General features: G+C 51.0%; 1 protein-coding gene across 1 annotated transcript in view; it reads left to right on the top strand.

Annotated features, from left to right (window-relative positions):
* The window catches only part of GMDS (GDP-mannose 4,6-dehydratase), a 412,847-nt gene that overhangs the window by 164,846 nt on the left and 229,859 nt on the right, over positions 1-18,142 (top strand). The window contains exons 5-6 of the mRNA XM_040249271.1: positions 13,357-13,549; positions 14,474-14,578. Of these exons, the coding sequence (XP_040105205.1) occupies positions 13,357-13,549; positions 14,474-14,578 (298 nt within the window). The remainder of the gene's footprint in view (positions 1-13,356; positions 13,550-14,473; positions 14,579-18,142) is intronic.

The following is an 18,142-nucleotide window of genomic DNA, read 5'->3' as shown; positions in this document are numbered from 1 at the left end:
AGGGTTTTTTTTAAGAAATAATCTATATTTTAAATACTGGGTCAGATTTTTTTATTATGTCTTTTTTATTTTACTGTCTTTCTGAGCAATTGAAGTTAATTCCACAGCTGCATTATTGGACAAGGTTTGGGCTAATTAAGATTTTTATTATCTTCATAGTTTGCCACTCGTTGCTTGCATTAGTCATTATCATTATTTTCTCTGAAGTGCATCCTCAGGTAATATTTCTCCTGAGAAGAATGCATTGGCATGCTTTCCAAGTCTTTTCATTAAGAAAAATGGTTTTCTTTTATCTTCACGGTTACTGTGACATCTTGTTTCAGCTCTGGGGTCATGGTCCTTTCCCTCATCTGTGTTTAGCATTTAGGCTCGTCTCCACTCCCTCTGGGTTTCCTCCTCCCCTGCCCTCCTCTGCTCCTGCTGGGGGCTCATGGCGACTTTCTCCTTGTTTTGGCACTGAGAACTCCCCAGGTCTGGGGTCTGTAGTCAGCACTTGGGGGCTGATGCTCAGAGGGTCTCCCTGACCCAGCGATGGCTCCAGCTCCTACCCCTCAGATCGCAGCTGTGGGCACCCCCGACCGTCACGGCTACATTTCTCCTGGGTGTGCACCACTGTTCCTGTGTGTTCAGGGAGATTATCGAGTTGGAATTCAAACCAAGACTTTGGTTTTCTTAAGTGTTTTATTAAGTCACATGTCTCCACGGGGCATCTCAGCTGAGTGGCCGTATTTTCACTTTCCTCACGCTTTCTGGGTCCTCCATTTCTCTGTGTGATTTCACGTGGCTCTTGTCCTGCTTGGAGGTGGCGCGTCTTCAGAGCTTCCTGAACCTGCTGCTTTGGGGCCCCTTCTGATTTGGAGGCTCTGCCCCCCACAGGGTGCCACATGTTCCTTCTGGAGCGAGGTGTGAACCCCGCAGCACTGCTGCTTGAAGGGGCCCCACAGCGCCGTGGTTCTCTTTGCTCTCCCAGGGGGCCTCCGCCCACCAAATGGCCAGTGGGGACAAACTCCGCAGGGGCCCGCAGGCCAAAAGGGGGGCCCTCCCCTCCAGGTGTCAGCCTCTTCTAGGAAGACAGCAGGAGTGGGTGCCGAGGGGCCTGTGACTTGTGCCCGAGATGGAGGCCGCCTCACGTGCTCAGGGAGTCGGCAGCCTCTCGCTGCCCTTCCTCGGGCTCAGGAGCAGCCTCTGGACCAGCTCTGTCCTCTCTGGGCACTTCCCCCCTACCATGTAGTGGACTCTCCCCAGCCATCAGAGCAGACGGGCAGGAAGAGGGGAGGGGTCGTCAGGCGTGAGCACCAGCCTCCTGGATTGCTGTGGGCACCTCTTCCCAAGCTCAGGGTTGGGGACATTGCAGGAATTACTGGGGAATTGGTGCAGCTTTCAGAAAGGCTGGTGTCTCGCTCCTTGACTGGAGGTCTGCTTAGCCAGTGTGGCAGAAGCGCTTGGTTTGTCCCTCAGCTTCCGTTTTCTCCTTCTCAGGGATACAGTTCTGAATTTTTATCTGAGTATATTGTCTTCTATAATAATTACATTCCCAACTCCCTTTATAATTTGTTTGGGCATGTGACTGCATTCTATGAAATTACTTTCAAATAGACATGACATCTGCTACAGTCTATAAAATGTGTGTGCATGTGTGTATGTGTGTGTGTACACAGACGGGAAGGGGAAGAATCTTCTTGGTGGGAGGGTGGATGTGGTGGCAGGAACCTTGGCAGCCATTTTGGACCAGGGCTTGGAAGCTTTATGATGTGGATACCAGAGCCATGGAGAGAATTGGCATCCTTAGTAATCGTGGAGCTACCAGGCCTTTCTCTCTGCAGGCAGACTTATACAAGGGGAAGGGGAACTTTCAACTCGTGTCAGCTTCTCTTTTTGAGCTTTTCTTTCACTTTGGTGTGAGCCCAGTCCCAGCTGCTGGAAGCAGTCTCTTGGAGCAGGGAGGAGGAGAACTGGAGAAATGGCAGAAAGGGCAGCTGTGAGTGTCCCCCTGCTGCTGGGACCCCAGCAGTGAGACCCCACAGGGAGGAAGCCTGTCACAGAGTGGTCAGCCCAGAGCCTGATTTCTCCCGCTGGGAGCTGGGCAGAGGTACTGCTGCCCCCTGCCCAGGCCCCCTGAAGAATTCACCCCCACAAATTATGCCAGAACCAGCTTCTGTTCATCAGCCACCCTGTGACCCAGCTGGTTGTTGGGTGCAAGAGTGGAGATGAGGAAGAAGCTGGAAGCTGTGGCCCCAGGCAGTTAAATAGCAAATGACAGAGTGATTTCAAGGTGACTGCTTCTTCACAGGGGAAGTGCTCCATGCCTCTGAGCATGTGGGCCCTCCCTGCACCTTCCCTGTCTGTCCAGCGAGGGGGACGTCCTCCCCGCCTGTCAGCGAGGGCCGGCCATTGGCCCTGGCTCACCTCAGTGCCGCGGCTCCTTGACGGCCTGGCTCCTTGGGCCTGTTTATGCACTCCCTCCCTCGCGAGTGTTGTCATCACTTGCTGAAGCTCTGATTGTTTTGAAAGAGGTTTCAGTGTGTCTACGTCATTGTGTGTGTGGGTGTGTGTGTGTGTGTCCTGACATATCAGGGGCTCCTGGACAGCAGAGGCAGAGCCTCGTTCATCTCTCTGTCCCTAAACTCCGCTCGGTACCCAGGCTTGGAAGTGTGCCCTGCGTGTTTGCTGAAGAGCACTGGGCAGGCGCCCAGCCCAGCCGGCCCCGGAGCCTCACACACTGAGCCGCGGGGGCTCCGCGCGGCCCTCCCTGCACTCGCGCCTTTGCTCAGGGAGCCTCACTGGCGCCCGTGTTGCCACGCCCTGCTTTTCCCCCCGCTCACCTCTCATCTCCTGGGACTTGCTGCGGGTCTCCCTTCTCCGTTTTGTCTCTCCTCCTCTCCCATCACTGGAGAGTGAGCCCCGCAAGGGCAGAGACCTTTGCCTGTTTCGTTTGAGTCTGGACAGGGCCTCGAGAGTTGCTCTGTAATACTTAACTGAACAAACAGTAAGAGGACTTAAAGTGGATCGGATGCTAGTTTTGCAAATAGCATGACTCAGTGTATCCGAAGCAAAAAGTGACAGTAAGATAAAATGTGAGAGACTTGCCTGTCAGAGAGACACTGCGACTTCCAGTGGGTTTTGCGTTTTGAGGGTTTTTATCTGGACGTATTAATATGTAGAAAAGAATGAAAACCAGATGAAAGCAGGTTTCAGACATTCCTGTCCCACATTCTCTACCCTCCTTCCTCCTGACACAGTAAGTGGAATGAAGGGGCTCTCCTTGCACACCTTTGTACCCGACTCCCTGGCAGTTTCCCGAGTCCCTGCTCTGTGTCTCCGCCTCCACGCCGCAGTGACGATGCTGGCCTGGCCGGGCCCTTCCTGTGCTGGGTGAGCAGGCGCCCACGGCATCGTGCGTCCCTCTCCGTGGAGGGCGGTGTTGGTTCAGACAGCCGCACAGGCTCCGGCTCAGCCCTTGGTTTCCTGTGCTCTCATGGAAGAGGCTCAGTGCCGCCTCCGTGAAGCGGGCCTGGGGCTTCTTCACTGTTCCCTCCTTCGGTCCCCACCCCGCCCCTCACTCTCAAACCCTGTGTGGTCTGAACCTGGCACTTTGGCAGCGTGGTTTGGAGACGACCCTGGAAGATGAATCGCTCTTACCAAGTCTCCCTGACAGCTGCCCGGGTCATTAAATTAACAGCAGTGAGGGGAGTGACAAGTAAAACTCAGGCCAGACTCAAGTTTCCTGTTGGGGTCAGAACCCTGGTGCTTCTCAGGGTCTCGGGAGGCCCGTCCTTCGCCGTCGGGGCATCTTCACGTGGCCATTGTCTTGCTCTGAATTCTAACCCTTTGTGTAGATGTTTGAAGATGAGCTGATGGTAACCCTTTGTGGTCCTGCTGCGCTGCACCCTTATGAGCTTGATTCAGCCGGCTTCGCTGCTTAATTAGCCATGTGTACTCTGCTCTCTCTAAGGCAGTGAAAGGCTGGCTTCGTAGGGGAGGCCGTTGGCACTGCCTGCAGAGGGAAGGCCAGGGCCGCTGAGGGTGGTGAGTTTAGCAGCGCCCAGGCTGCAGTGTCTGGCATCGCGGGAGGTGCCCCTGCTCAGGCTGTACCTGCCCAGACCACGCTGGCACTGCCCGGGCAGTTAATCTCCAGGGCACCTGTAATATTTCAGGGAGGCAGAACAGGTACCAACATCTCATCTTACTCAGAGAACTCCCAGGGAAGGTCATTTTCTCAGACGTTTTTAAGAACACAAAGAACATCATTTGCAGGTTACCTATGATTTAAGACCGTGTCTTACTGCAATAAATCTTAGAGGAAAGTGATGTTCTTTTGAATAACAGAGATGCTGAAACTTGAAATTGTTGGCACTCACTAGTTTTCTAGGTCATCCACTTTTCAAGCCATCATAAATATGCCTAAGCTTTCTGCATCCAGACACAAAGTAGTTCTGCTCGGAATAAAGCCCTGCGCGCACCCCAGGCCACGTGCACACGCTGACTCACCCTGCTTTCGCCAGGGCAGGCTCACGGCTGCAAACTCAGGCCGCCTCTGACTCCGGGGGACCTGGCTTGTATCCAGCTCTCGTTCCCTTGCCCATCACCCTCCCCGACCTCTCTCCCTCCCTTCACTGCATCTGTGTGTTTTGGGGCAACATTCCTGGCTCTGTGCTACCTATTGAAGATTGAAGAAACCCAAGTCTCACAAAATGAGCCCATTCTTCCGGTGTGTAATTTTGCTGTGGTGTTTCTAGGTGTCTTTTCTAAAAACTTTGCCTGTCTTCAGTTGTCACAGTTTGGATTTCACTTACTGCTTATTTCCAGTATTTTCAGTCTTTTTCACTCTGTTATTGTTTCATTTTGCCTGTTTTCAAAAATTATTTCCTGTTTTTAGCTGATGTTATTAATTTTTTGGTCTCTTTGGGATTAAAGAGACATTAAGGGAAAATATTTAATGTCATTTTCAGAATGTGGTATTATTTTCATTTCCTCTGGTGTAAATTCTCTCTTGAATTGTAGATCTTGTTGGTTCTCTCTTTAGCATGAGTAAATAATTGTTTTTGAATTATTTACACTAAGGTGTTTGAACTCCATCTGAATGCTGCAAGGAGCCATTCTACTCCAAGAAGAATGTGGCCTGATTAGATTTTACATTTTGGGAAGATCATTCTGGTAGCGTGGAAGATGGAGTTTAGAAAGGCCAGACCAGAGGCTGGGAGATGTGTTTGTAATGTTCAGTTCAGTTCAGTCACTCAGTCGTGTCCGACTCTTTGCGACCCCACGAATCGCAGCATGCCAGGCCTCCCTGTCCATCACCATCTCCCGGAGTTCACTCAGACTCACGTCCATCGAGTCCGTGATGCCATCCAGCTATCTCATCCTCGGTCGTCCCCTTCTTCTCCTGCCCCCAATCCCTCCCAGCATCAGAGTCTTTTCCAGTGAGTCAACTCTTCGCATGAGGTGGTCAAAGTACTGGAGCTTCAGCTTTAGCATCATTCCTTCCAAAGAAATCCCAGGAATGATCTCCTTTAGGATGGACTGGTTGATCTCCTTGCAGTCCAAGGGACTCTCAAGAGTCTTCTCCAACACCACAGTTCAAAAGCATCAATTCTTCGGCGCTCAGCCTTCTTCACAGTCCAAATCTCACATCCATACATGACTACAGGAAAAACCATAGCCTTGACTAGACGGACCTTAGTCGGCAAAGTAATGTCTCTGCTTTTGAATATGCTATCTAGGTTGGTTGTAACTTTTCTTCCAAGGAGTAAGCGTCTTTTAATTTCATGGCTGCAGTCACCATCTGCAGTGATTTTGGAGCCCCCCAAAAATAAAGTCTGACACTGTTTCCACTGTTTCCCCATCTATTTCCCATGAAGTGATGGGACCAGATGCCATGATCTTCGTTTTCTGAATGTTGAGCTGTAAGCCAACTTTTTCACTCTCTTCTTTCACTTTCATCAAGAGGGTTTTTAGCTCCTCTTCACTTTCTGCCCTAAGGGTGGTGTCATCTGCATATCTGAGGTTATTGATATTTCTCCCAGCAATCTTGATTCCAGCTTGTGCTTCTTCCAGTCCAGCATTTCTCATGATGTACTCTGCATATAAGTTAAATAAGCAGGGTGACAATATACAGCCTTGACGTACTCCTTTTCCTATTTGGAACCAGTCTGTTGTTCCATGTCCAGTTCTAACTGTTGCTTCCTGACCTGCATATAGGTTTCTCAAGAGGCAGGTTAGGTGGTCTGGTATTCCCATCTCTTTCAGAATTTTCCACAGTTTATTGTGATCCACACAGTCAAAGGTTTTGGCATAGTCAATAAAGCAGAAATAGATGTTTTTCTGGAACTCTTTGCTTTTTCCATGATCGTGCGGATGTTGGCAATTTGATCTCTGGTTCCTCTGCCTTTTCTAAAACCAGCTTGAACATCAGGGAGTTCACGGTTCCCGTATTGCTGAAGCCTGGCTTGGAGAATTTTGAGCATGACTTTACTAGCATGTGAGATGAGTGCAATTGTGCGGTAGTTTGAGCATTCTTTGGCATTGCCTTTCTTTGGAATTGGAATGAAAACGGACCTTTTCCAGTCCTGTGGCCACTGCTGAGTTTTCCAAATTTGCTGGCATATTGAGTGCAGCACTTTCACAGCATCATCTTTCAGGATTTGAAATAGCTCAACTGGAATTCCATCAACCTCCACTAGCTTTGTTCGTAGTGATGCTTTCTAAGGCCCAGTTGACTTCACATTCCAAGATGTCTGGCCCTAGATTAGTGATCACATCATCATGATTATCTGGGTCGTGAAGATCTTTTTTGTACAGTTCTTCCATGTATTCTTGCCACCTCTTCTTAATATCTTCTGTGCAAAGGTCGTGGTGAGAGGCCTGGGGTGTTCGGGGGTGGACTCAGCACAGATGTTGGGGTCACGAGGAGCAGCTGCGTTGTCCAGGGCAGGGGCCCAGGCTGCCCGGACGCCCTTCTCCTTCAAGGCCAGCCCTCTTTCTTGCTGCACCTCTGGCCACGTTACTCACTGACTGTTTGGAATAGAACGTGGAGCCTTTGTTTCCCTTGCTTCCACTGACCATCATGTCAGTCAAGAGGGTGGTTGCTGGACACATGTGTGGTGTCCTCAGATATACAGAGGAATGAGCCTGGAAAGGGCTGTACGTGGGAGAAAAGGACCGAGGCTTAGGTTATTGACAAAGCAAGGAGGAAAGCCGAGAGTCCTAATCAGCTGTCGTCAGCAGCTTCTGTGTCACCCTCTCCTCATTGGTCATCACCCGTCACACACCCAGGGGCATCTTTTCCTTACCCCAGGAAGCTACTATCGTAGCAAGTTGCATTTCCTTCTTCTGAGAACTCACACGGTCCTTCTAGTCTTTCTTCCCTGCTCAGCTCTGACTCGGATGCTGTTATTGTCCCCATTTGCTCTGAAATCAGTTTCCTCCTGGTCTCGTGCGTCGGATGGCCTGACGTGCAGTGTGTGCGGCCATCTGCCCCCACCACCCTGGCCTCCCGTCTCTGCTCAGTCACATCAGCTCCCAGACCCGAGGGGACAGACATCGGCAAGCATCACAGTGGACAGTGTTCAAAACAGAGTAAGACATATATCCTGTCCAGCATGACCTTCGTTTTCCTGTAAAATCTAAATTTTGTGCCACACAGCAGTTTCAATGTGGAAAAAAACCCATAAAAACACAGCATTTTTTTTCACATTTTGAAAGTGTATGGCTAATACCTGCTTATGCACTTACTTGTTATAGAAAATACTACTTTTAAAATGCCATTTAATAGCACTACACACATACTCAAAGAGGTAATAGCAGCAATGCTGTTGTTAATGGTGTTTTCCTCCTAGAGACTGCACGCCGCTGAATTGCCTTAGTCTTAGGGCTGCGCCAGGTTTTCACATCATTTTGTTCCTGTGCGAATGACTCCTGTCTAGAACAGACACTGGGATTAAGAGAAAGGTGTTCCGAGAGGAAGGGGCGATTTCAGTGTCCCTGTCCTTTCTGAGGAGATCTGCTGTGTTTGGAGGTACTGGAATACTTGGCTCCTTTTCATTCATGTCCTCAACCGAATATCACCCTGCTCTGGGCATGATGGAGAGCAGGGTGGAGGCGTGTCCCTGCCCTGAAGACTGACAACCCGCTTCTCAAGAGCGTGGGTTGCTCCAGAGGGAGCATGTTAAGCAGATGGTTTTTCGAAGCACTGCTTAGTTGAAGCTGGACTTCCGTTTTGTTAATTCAGTTCCTAATCAGACGCTTCAGTGACGGGTGTGCCCCACTCAGGTCCTCTCGATGCTGATGAGCGAGTTCGTCATCTTTCTGTTCACGTCCTCTATTATTTAACGGGGCCTGAGTCATGCACCCACTTCCTGTCTCAGAGCTCACAGTGGGAAGAAATCTCACCTCCCGAGCCCTCTGCCCGCGTGACGGCTGCTCTGTGTCCTCTGGGCCCTCGGACTCTGTGCATGCAGAAGGCGCTCCTGGAGGGTGGTGACCGGAGGCCTCCCCACGCACGGGCGGGGGCACTGCCTTCTGTTCTGCATCTCTGCTCTTCACGGTGAGACTGCTCCTTTCTGATCCTCAGCCCCAAACCAAAGTCTGAGCTCTGAGGGGGACCCGGGGCCTGAGGGTGTGGCTGCCGTCACCCCTCTCTCTCATCTTAAATGCACGGCCCCCTCGGCCCAGTTTTCGGTGTCCTGACGTGCTTTGTGCATCTCCCCCAGCGGCTTAGCATTTCATCTCTTCTAGAACTGATACACTCGATGCTTCTGTGCTATTTTTGGAAGCAAAAGCACCTCGAGAGAAGTGGAGGCAAACAGGACAGGAAGCCCCCTGTGCCGCGCGCTGCAGTGCTGCTGTGGCGGGACGCTCGGACACTCCACTCGCCGTGAGGCTGAGTCTCCCTGAGCGGTTAGTTTCCTGCCAGGAGCTCTGGCTCCTCTTCGTCGTAATGAAATTCTTCTCCCTCACAAAACGGGCCCCACGTTCCTGCAGCTGGGCACTTTGTAGCTCCTCGGGCCCACCCAGCGTTCCCGGCAGCCCTCGTTCTGAGGTTGCTGTCCTGATGGTCTGTGGACTAAAGAACAATTAGCTGTTTGGATGCAAAGGGAAGTGCTGAATTCCTACTTCAGTCTATAGTACTGGCCACTCCAGCTATGATGACAGTGGCTGGAAGAGAAAGGGATGCTTTATGCTAAGAGTGGACACCGTTTCGGTCTTCCCGTGCCCTACCGAGGAGCTGCTCAGACTCGGTCTGTCCCGAGGGCTCCCCGAATCCCCGCTGCCTGCGCGGTGACGGGCAACAGGAGTCAAATCCTGTGGTCACCTCTGGACTATCTTCAACAGACAGTTTAATCCCTTGCCTAAGTGTTTAAGGCTCTTGGCTGCGTCCCCCTGAAGCAGATAATCCCTCCAGACACTCCCAGGCTTCAGGGCAGTTAGAGCCTCCCTGTGTGTGTGATCAGAGCCATGCGGAAGACTAGAGTTGTGAACTTTATCAGCTAGGGCTCAAAGCTAGCCTGGCCGTCCACTTTCTGATCATCTGTCCAAAAGTCACATTAACGCCTTCGTGCACCTACGTGGTTTTGGGATGGCGTTACCGAGGTCAGGAGTCTGCCGTGATTCAGACCCTAGAATAATCGAAGATCCAGCGGCGTGCCGTGAGTTTGTGTGCGTCAGACCACCCCAGCATGGGTGGGGGGAGCTTGTTCATGGAGGGGGTGTGGGTTCTGAGAGACTGGGCCAAGATTCTGATTAGTCAGCGTTTCTGTTCATCTTTATGGGTGGAAAGTGGAATCGGGAGAGAAGTCGAAACCTGTCCTCCGTCTGTTCCACAAACGGTTTTGTGTCCTGCCGTGTGCTGAGCAGATGGGTGGGCGACGGGGACCCCCACGCCGGCAGTGGACGAAGGCTCTGGTGAGATTGGAGTTGTCAGGAGCACGATGCCTGGGGCGGTTATCTTGTCCAGATACCATGAATGTTCTGATTCCCTGTGGGAATCTTTAGTCGACTTGGAATATTTTTTAAAAATCCTAAAGGGAAAGGCTCCCCACTCTAGTATTCTCGCCTGGAGAATTCCGTGGATGTGTAGTCCATGGGGTCACAAAGAGTCAGACACGACTGAGCGATTTTAACTTCCAGTGGAAACTCTATTGGGTGTGCAAAGTTGCAGGGAGATGTCCCCTTCGTTTAGTCCGGGTAGAATTCAACACACCAACGGACTGATGACCTTATGACTGTTAAATGCTTCAAATTATCATCGTAAATGTTTTTGAATAAAAATATAATTACAGTGAAATAAGGAAAAGATCGTATAAATCTGGGCTTGTGCGTGTCAGGAGGTTCTGGTCTAGAGGCACAGAGAGCCAAGGCCGGGAGCGAGTCCACAGTGCAAAGGCCCGGCTGAAACACCGCCCCTCCTCTGTTCTGCCCTCATCACTGGCTCCCCAGTGCCCACTGAGCAAGACTGCACCCCCGCCTGCCCCAGCCTGGCCCACCTCTGTCCTTGGCTTTCCCCATCTGAACTGGAGCCTCCTGGTTCCCAGCACAGCCAGGGTGACCCCCCATCAGGGGGCCTCCCACCCCGTCTCCACTCGCTTGCGTGGGCATCTGCTCCCCGAGCCTTCTCTCCTCTGCCCAGGCCCTCTCTCCTCCTCTGAGTTTCTGGGCCCCTGCCACCCGTGGTCCCGAGACCCTGCAGCCGTCTGAGCCCCACCCCCTCAGTTCCCGTGGCCTCAGCCTTGAGGGCCCCTTCACCCCCCTCGCTTTGCACCCGGAGGCAGGCAGGGGGACTCCCTCACCTTTGCATGTCCTGCACTTAGGACGGGCGCCCTGCTGCTCGGGGTGGACGCCCCCGTAAACAGCGCTGCCCCTCACCCCAGATCGGCCAGGAAGCCCCTCTGCCAGGCTGCAGCCCCCCGGGCCGGCCCCCTGCCGCCTGCCCGCCCTGCTCTGATCTCCTCTCGTCCCAGCTGTGAGGAGGTGGCTGCCTACCGAGCGCCGTGTCCGGGGAGACGGGTGTTTTATTGTTGCTCTCCTTGATTAATAATCTCACTTGCAGATTCCAGCTCTGAGGAGGCGCGGCAGCGGGCGGCTGCCTGTGTGGTCCCACGTCTCCCGGAGGCAGAGGCGGCGCCCGGGGCCCGGCTGCCTCTTCCCACACGGAGTTTTCCTGCAGCAGCAGCAGCCTCTGAGGGTCTGAGGCGACATCTGTACTCAGGAAATGCTAGCTCCTCCCTTGAGATTTCAGAAATCAAGTTTGCTTCCCGGGTAAAGTCCACTCCCTTCTTAACTATATGCTCAGGTCACTGAGAAGTTACCTGCCTGCACTTCAGACTCCATGCCATCCTCTGTGTTCAGGTTCTTACTGGTGGGAAAACAGAACAAGCGCGCACACACACGCGCTCCTCTCCTGGAGGCTCTGGGCCACTAGACAGGGGGCGACTTGGGCTCTGAGGTCAGAGGTGACGCCAGGAGGAGACGCCGCCCGGGAGGGGCGTGAGGGTGGCGGGACTGCAGACCTTGCTGGCCCTGCGTGGTGTGAGCCCCGTGCCGAGAGCCGGGCCCGGTCCACTGAGCACGCTTCCAGAGTCTGTGCTCACGTGTTGCTCAGTAGTGCGGGGTGCAGGGCAGGCCAACAGCTCCTCCATCCGGGTCCCCACAGCGCTCTGGGCGGGAGGCTCAGATTTCCACTCCTCTCTGAATGAGGATAACTCTGGGATACGTGTTTATATCTTTGAATGCTGATCAGAGCAATCTGCTCTATATTTGAACTTAAGTTTCCTATTTTCCTTTGACTTTAAGTGCCCTGCCGCTGTCCTGACGGGCCTGCCGCTGTCCTGACGGGCCTGGCAGTGGCTTGTCGGGGGCGGCAGGGTCTCCCTTCGCTCCGCTGCTCCTCCTGCGCCTGCTTCCCGGCCGCAGTCTCGGACAGTCCTCTACTCTGAGTTCTCCATCTTTGTGCAGCCTTTGTCATAACTTACGCCGAAGTTTTGAAATTGACAGAGTTTCGTGTTAATTGTACCTATTTCGGTAAGATTAGGTTACCAACCTTCTTCTGTCTTCTGGTAGCCCATGTTTTCTCGTAGTCTTTGTAGTTTTCTTTGATATTTCTGTGTTTGACATTTAAATCTCAATGGTTCACGTGCTGTCTTCATTTATCCACCAAACACTGGCCCAAGCCATGTTTCAGGGCCCAGGGCTCCTGCTTAACACAAGGAAACTCTGCCCTCAGGAGCCTCATTTTAATGGAGAAGCTGGACAGTGAGTGAAGGCTGGGTGGATGGAGGTGCGGGCCTCTGGGCTTTGTGGGCGGAGAGGAGGGCAAGGCAGGCCCCCGGGCCGGGGCACCCGCGTGTAGCGCGAGGCTGACCGTGTGCGTGCCTGCCTGGATGTGTGTGCTTGTGAGTATGCCAGGACAGTGGTTTTCGGATGATGGTTTTTACTAGTTTAGGAGATTTTTATATTAGGTTAATTTATTGAAGAAAAAAGCACATCGGTCACATTTATTTTTAAATGAAACATGTGAGAGCTGCAGAGTACTGAGTGATTCCTGAACCCCCTCTTCTTCAAAGCCCGTCCACTCATCATGCATGGCGTCTTGCTGTATTCGTGTGTCTTATAATTGAGAGATACGTGTGGTTTTGTTTAGTCATTAAATCATGACGGACTCTGCAACCCCCTGGACCGTAGCCCACCAGGCTCCCCTGTCCATGGGATCCTCCAGGCAAGAACACTGGCGTGGGCTGCCGTTTCCTTCTCCAGGGGAGCTTCCCAACCCAGGGATTGAACCCACATCTCCTGCATGGGCAAGAAGGTTCTTTACCACTGAGCCACCTGGGAGGCCTATATTATTATGTATATAAGGTACTAAGAAGTCATGCTTGTAGCTTAATTAAAAATAGAAGATAAAACAGTTCTTTTAACAATCAACTGTGTTCTAATCACATGTTCCCAAACTTAATCTGTGCATAAAAATTAAATGGGGGTCATTGAAAATGTGGGTTCCTAGCCACCCCCACCCATAGATTGGTTCCAGCTGCATTTTGGGGGGACACCCAGGCACCCGACGATTCTGTGGAGCAGAGGCTTGCGTTCTGAGAAGCCCAGCTCCAGACCTGAGCCTGGAGTCAGCAGGTGGTGCGCGCTGCTCAGGTGCTCCCTGTGTTTCCACCAGTAATTGATGCCGCTTTCTTAAGGTATTTTTTCACCCACCTGACGTTAGAAACAGATGACATCCACACTCTTACTCTGTTGCTGGAAAATAATATTTTCCCACAAATAGAACCCTTCCGAGCAGCTGCAGCCCTTGCCTCTGAGGGTCTTTGCTGCTGGTCTGCACTAACGTGGCTGCGTTGGCACCGCTGTTTCCAGATCTCATTCGACCTGGCGGAGTACACGGCCGACGTGGATGGCGTGGGCACCTTGAGGCTCCTGGACGCAGTGAAGACCTGTGGCCTTATCAACTCGGTGCGGTTCTACCAAGCCTCGACGAGCGAGCTCTACGGGAAGGTGCAGGAGATACCTCAGAAGGAGACCACGCCTTTCTACCCACGCTCCCCTTACGGTGAGAATGCACGGCCCTGTCCTGCCCGGGGGGCTGGCGACACCGTGGTGGGGCTGGCTAGGCAGACGGGCCGAGGGGCGTGACTTGCCGGCCAGACGCCTGTGCGCAGGCAGGGACTCCTGCTGCCTTTGCCTCTGGGGTGAAATCGCTGCCTCACCGCACCCTCCAGACAGAGCGCTGTGAGAGGGAAGTTGCTTCCTGCCAGATTCTTCGTGCTGGGCTGTTGTGGGTCGTGCTGAAGTGATGCGGCTGTTGTTTGTTCCATTTCCCAGTTTAAATTCTCCCTGAGCTCAGACCTTTAAGTGAAACTGTTAGTTGCTCCGTCTTGTCTGACTCTTTGAGACCCCATGGACTGTAGCCTGCCAGGCTCCTCTGTCCATGGGATTCTCCGGGCAAGGATACTGGAGTGGGCTACCATTCCCTTCTCCAGGGGTGTCTTCCCAACCCAGGGACTGAATCGACCTCCTGCATCGCAGGCGGATTCTTTGCCATTGAGTCAGCAGGGAAACCCTAAAACAGACCAATCTTTCGTGTCGAATATGTTCATAAAAAGAATATTCACAGCAGACGTTAGTGATAGAGTTTAGAGCAGCTAGAATACCAAGATTCAGGGTTCCACTGACTACTTCCTTAAAGAAAAAGGGGGTGAGGCCTGGGATGGGTCAGTCTGCTGTACCGCGCACGCTACAGTTGAGTTAGGTTGTGAAGGCATGGGCTGTGGCTGTTACAGAAGGAAGGATCTCTTAAGTATTTCCTGTTTCGTGGCAAAGGAGCCTTTATTTTGTCCTTGGCTTTTGATTCATTTTTTCCCTATCTTGATACATTGTGAACTGTAAATTTTGCAAGTTGTTACTTGTCTGAGTGAAAATCTGTTTTACAGTAAGACACTGTCTTTGATTTGCTTTTAAAAATTTATTCCAACAGGGGCAGCAAAGCTCTATGCCTACTGGATTGTGGTGAACTTCCGGGAGGCGTACAACCTGTTTGCAGTGAACGGCATCCTCTTCAACCACGAGAGCCCCCGGAGAGGTCAGTGCAGGTGCCGATGGGAAGAGAGCACCTGGTTCCAGGCAGGGACATGCGTGTGCGTGTGAGTGAGTGTGTGTGTGTGTGCACGTGCATGCACACGTGTGTGCGTGGGTTCTACACATGTGCTGTGCAGACTGGGGCCGCTTCACATCTGTTTTTAATGATGCGAGTGTCAGAAGCAGTCGATGAAGACATGGGAATCCAGCCTTGATTGCCTACTAGCTTTGATAGGGGTTTTATTCAGCGTGGGGCTGAGCAGTGTCCCATTTTACCATTCCCATCGGAAGCGCTCCCCATGCCTGTTTGAACCCGGGAGTCAGGAGGTGTCCTTGGAATATGAGGGGCCAGGCGGGAGCCAGGGCTTCTTCCCTGTGTTGCTCTGAAGCCTCCACCTGTGGAGTCTCCCCTTTCTCACTCTGAATCAGTTGTGTACTCAATATTCCTTCTTTGCATTCCATTTAACAAACACCCAGACATTTCTGTGCTTCTAGAGTGTGTCTCAAGGTACATTTGAAATCACTGCTTGTATTTACAATCTTTATTTATTTTCTTTTTCAGAAAATCATATTTGTTTGCATTGGCTTGTTGCCTTTTTGTGGTTGTCTTTGAGACTGTGAGCAATGTGCCAACTCTCCTCTTCCAAATAGTAGGTTTTAAATAAGAAAGTGTACTGCCTTCATTATTTCTGGTTTACTAAAGCATGAGAAATCTTTAACAAAACATGTGCACCTACAAAGTGAAAGCCATCTGTTTAATCTAGTTCTAAGAAGTTTTATTAAATTTCACTGTCATTTGGGCTTTTAGCTTGAAAACGAATGAGAAACCAGTGTTGTAGGTCGTTTCGTGCCCAACAATTAGTAATGCTTATAACCTGGTCAGTGAATTTTTATGTGACTGTATAGCCACGTAATTAAACCAGCAAGTCATGGGGAAAGATTAAAGTGACATTTGTACTGGTGTGTTTAGTGGCAATACATTTTAATTTTATAATTGCTTCCGTTAAAACTTCGCACAGTGGACTGCTAGAGCATCAGAGCCTGGCGGCCGCCTCTGACACTAAGAGGAGAGCCAGTAAGCAGGCTCAGCACCGCGCTGCGGGGCGCCCCGAGCAGCTGGGAGAGGGGGCACCCGGCCGTCCCCACCTCTGACTGGGTTGGGGTGCTGGGGACTGACTGTCCGGCCTCCCAGGCACAAACATGTCAGTGTGTCTTGTCTTCTGTGCTTCCCCCCTCAACTTTTCCACTGGCAAAAAAAGAAAACTCACTTGTTTGGGGTTAGGTTAGGATGAATCCCAGGGACGGGGGAACCTGGTGGGCTGCCATCTCTGGGGTCACACAGAGCTGGACACGACGGAAGTGACCTAGCAGCAGCAGCAGCAGGTTAGGATAGGGAAAAACATTCTCAGTTGTAGAGTAAGCCGATTTACAGTTTTAAATGTAAACCCTCCTCAGGCCTCTGTGCTCCTCCTAGTGAGAGCCGTTTGTCTTCATTGATGTCAGTGACTGTTTAAAAACTTTTATTTTTAAAAGCAATGTTTATTTTTTTAATGTTTTTATTTTTTAGTCAGGTATGGTTGGTTCCTAATGCTGTTAGTTGCAGGTGTACAGTGAAGTGATTTATATATAATGTAACTGATTATATATCTGTATGTAGACACACAGGTTCACACACACACAGCCTCTTCTCCCATCTAAGTTATTACAAAGCGGGCAGCGTTCCCTGTGCTGGGTACTAGGTCCTCGTTTGTCCATTCTTTGTGTGAAACTCCCAACTCATAGCTCGCTCCTCCCCCAGCCTTTCTCCATCGGTAACCACAGTCTGTGTCCGGTGTCTGCAGATCTGTTTCTGCTCTGCAGATGAGTTCCTTTGTGACATTTGCAGACTCTGCCTGTGAGTGATGTCATCTGCGGTTGTCCTTGCCTTCACTTAGTGTGATCATCTCCAGGTGCATCCGTGGTGCTGCAAAGGGCACTATTCTGTTCTTTCTTTCAGCTGAGCAAGACTCCATTGCATATATCTGCCACAGCGTCTTTATCCCTTCTTCCGCTGATGGCATCTATGTTCCTTCCACGCCTTGGCTATCGTACGTAGTGCTTCAGTGAACACTGGGGTGCATGTGTCTCTTCTAATCTTGTTTTTTCTCCAGGTATATGTCTAAGAGTAGGATTACTAAGTAGTATAGTAGTTCTGTTGGTAGTATTTTAGTGCAGGGGTCTCTAGCCTCAGGGATGTAATAATGCCTGATGAGCTGAGGTGGAGCTGATGCAATGATGGAAATAAAGTGCACAGTGAACGTCATGCACGTGAGCCATCCTGAAACCATCTCTCGCACCCCCAGTCCATGGGAACATTGTCTTCCATGAAACTGGTCCCTGGCGGCAAAATGGTTGGGGCCTCTGTGCTAAGTCATTCTCCACAATGACTGCAGCAATTTACATCCCTACCAGCAGCGCAGAAGGGCCCCTTGCCTTCATGCCCGTGCAGCATTGTTTGTAGACTTTTTGGTGATGGCCATTCTGACTGGTGCGGTGATGCCAAGCAAAACCTAATTAAACTTAAAACCTTTTGCGCGGCGAAGGAGGCCGTAAACGAAATGAAAAGACAGTTGCAGAATGGGAGGGAATGTTTCAAACGATGCAACAGACAAGGGGTTAAATCTCCAAAATATACAGGGAACTCACACGGCTCAGCATCACACACACACACACACCACGAAACACACACACACACACACACACACCACGAAACACCCAACCAGTCTCCAGCCAAAAAAGGGGCAGATGATCTAAACAGACATTTCTCCAGAGAAGACATACAGATAGTTAATAGGCTCATGAAAAGATGTTCACCATCACTACTTATTAGAGAAATGCCAATCAAAGCGGAAAATAATACTTCTCTTTTGTTTAAAGAAAAGTAAACAGTAGAGGGAGGTTATGGGGAGAGAAGCCCCCTTTCTCTCCCCAGGGTCCAGCCCCACCCTCAGGCCTCAGCTGACTCTCCTGCAGAAGCGGCCCGGAGGCCCCACCTCAGCGCAGATGTAGCGCGCTGTGTGCACAGTGCTCTGCGTCGTCACGGGCAGAGGTGGGCCTGCGGCGCGCACCACCCTGTTTTGTTCTGAAAGCCTGTGACATCTCACTTTTTGTTTCATCCATATAATCGAACAATGGAAAATGATTAAAATAGTGGTATGTGTGAAAATGATGTGATACTTGCTTGATAAGATATCTAATAGTTAATACCCACAGCATTTCTTGAAACTTGGAAATTAATCTTCATATTACATTAAGCTGATAATACTGTTGTTGTTTTGTCACAGTTAATTGTTGATTTTTTGAGATTCTTTAGCAGACTGAGAATCCCTTCATGGTAGGGAGTGTGTCACAGTCTTTGGTCTTCAGCGTCTAGAACAGCCCAGCTGCTGCTACACATTTACTAAATATTACATTAGTTTCAGGTGCACAACACAGTGACTCATGTTTCTTGAAGGCTGTACTCCACTTGTAGTCATTGTGAGCCCTGGTTCTATCCCCTGTGCTGGGCAGTACATGCTTCTAGCTTGAC

This window comes from Oryx dammah, unplaced genomic scaffold, assembly GCF_014754425.2.
Source record: "Oryx dammah isolate SB20612 unplaced genomic scaffold, SCBI_Odam_1.1 HiC_scaffold_11, whole genome shotgun sequence".
Lineage (NCBI taxonomy): Eukaryota > Metazoa > Chordata > Mammalia > Artiodactyla > Bovidae > Oryx > Oryx dammah.
Note: the sequence above shows the minus strand (reverse complement) of the source record. Positions and strands in the feature narration are given on the sequence as shown.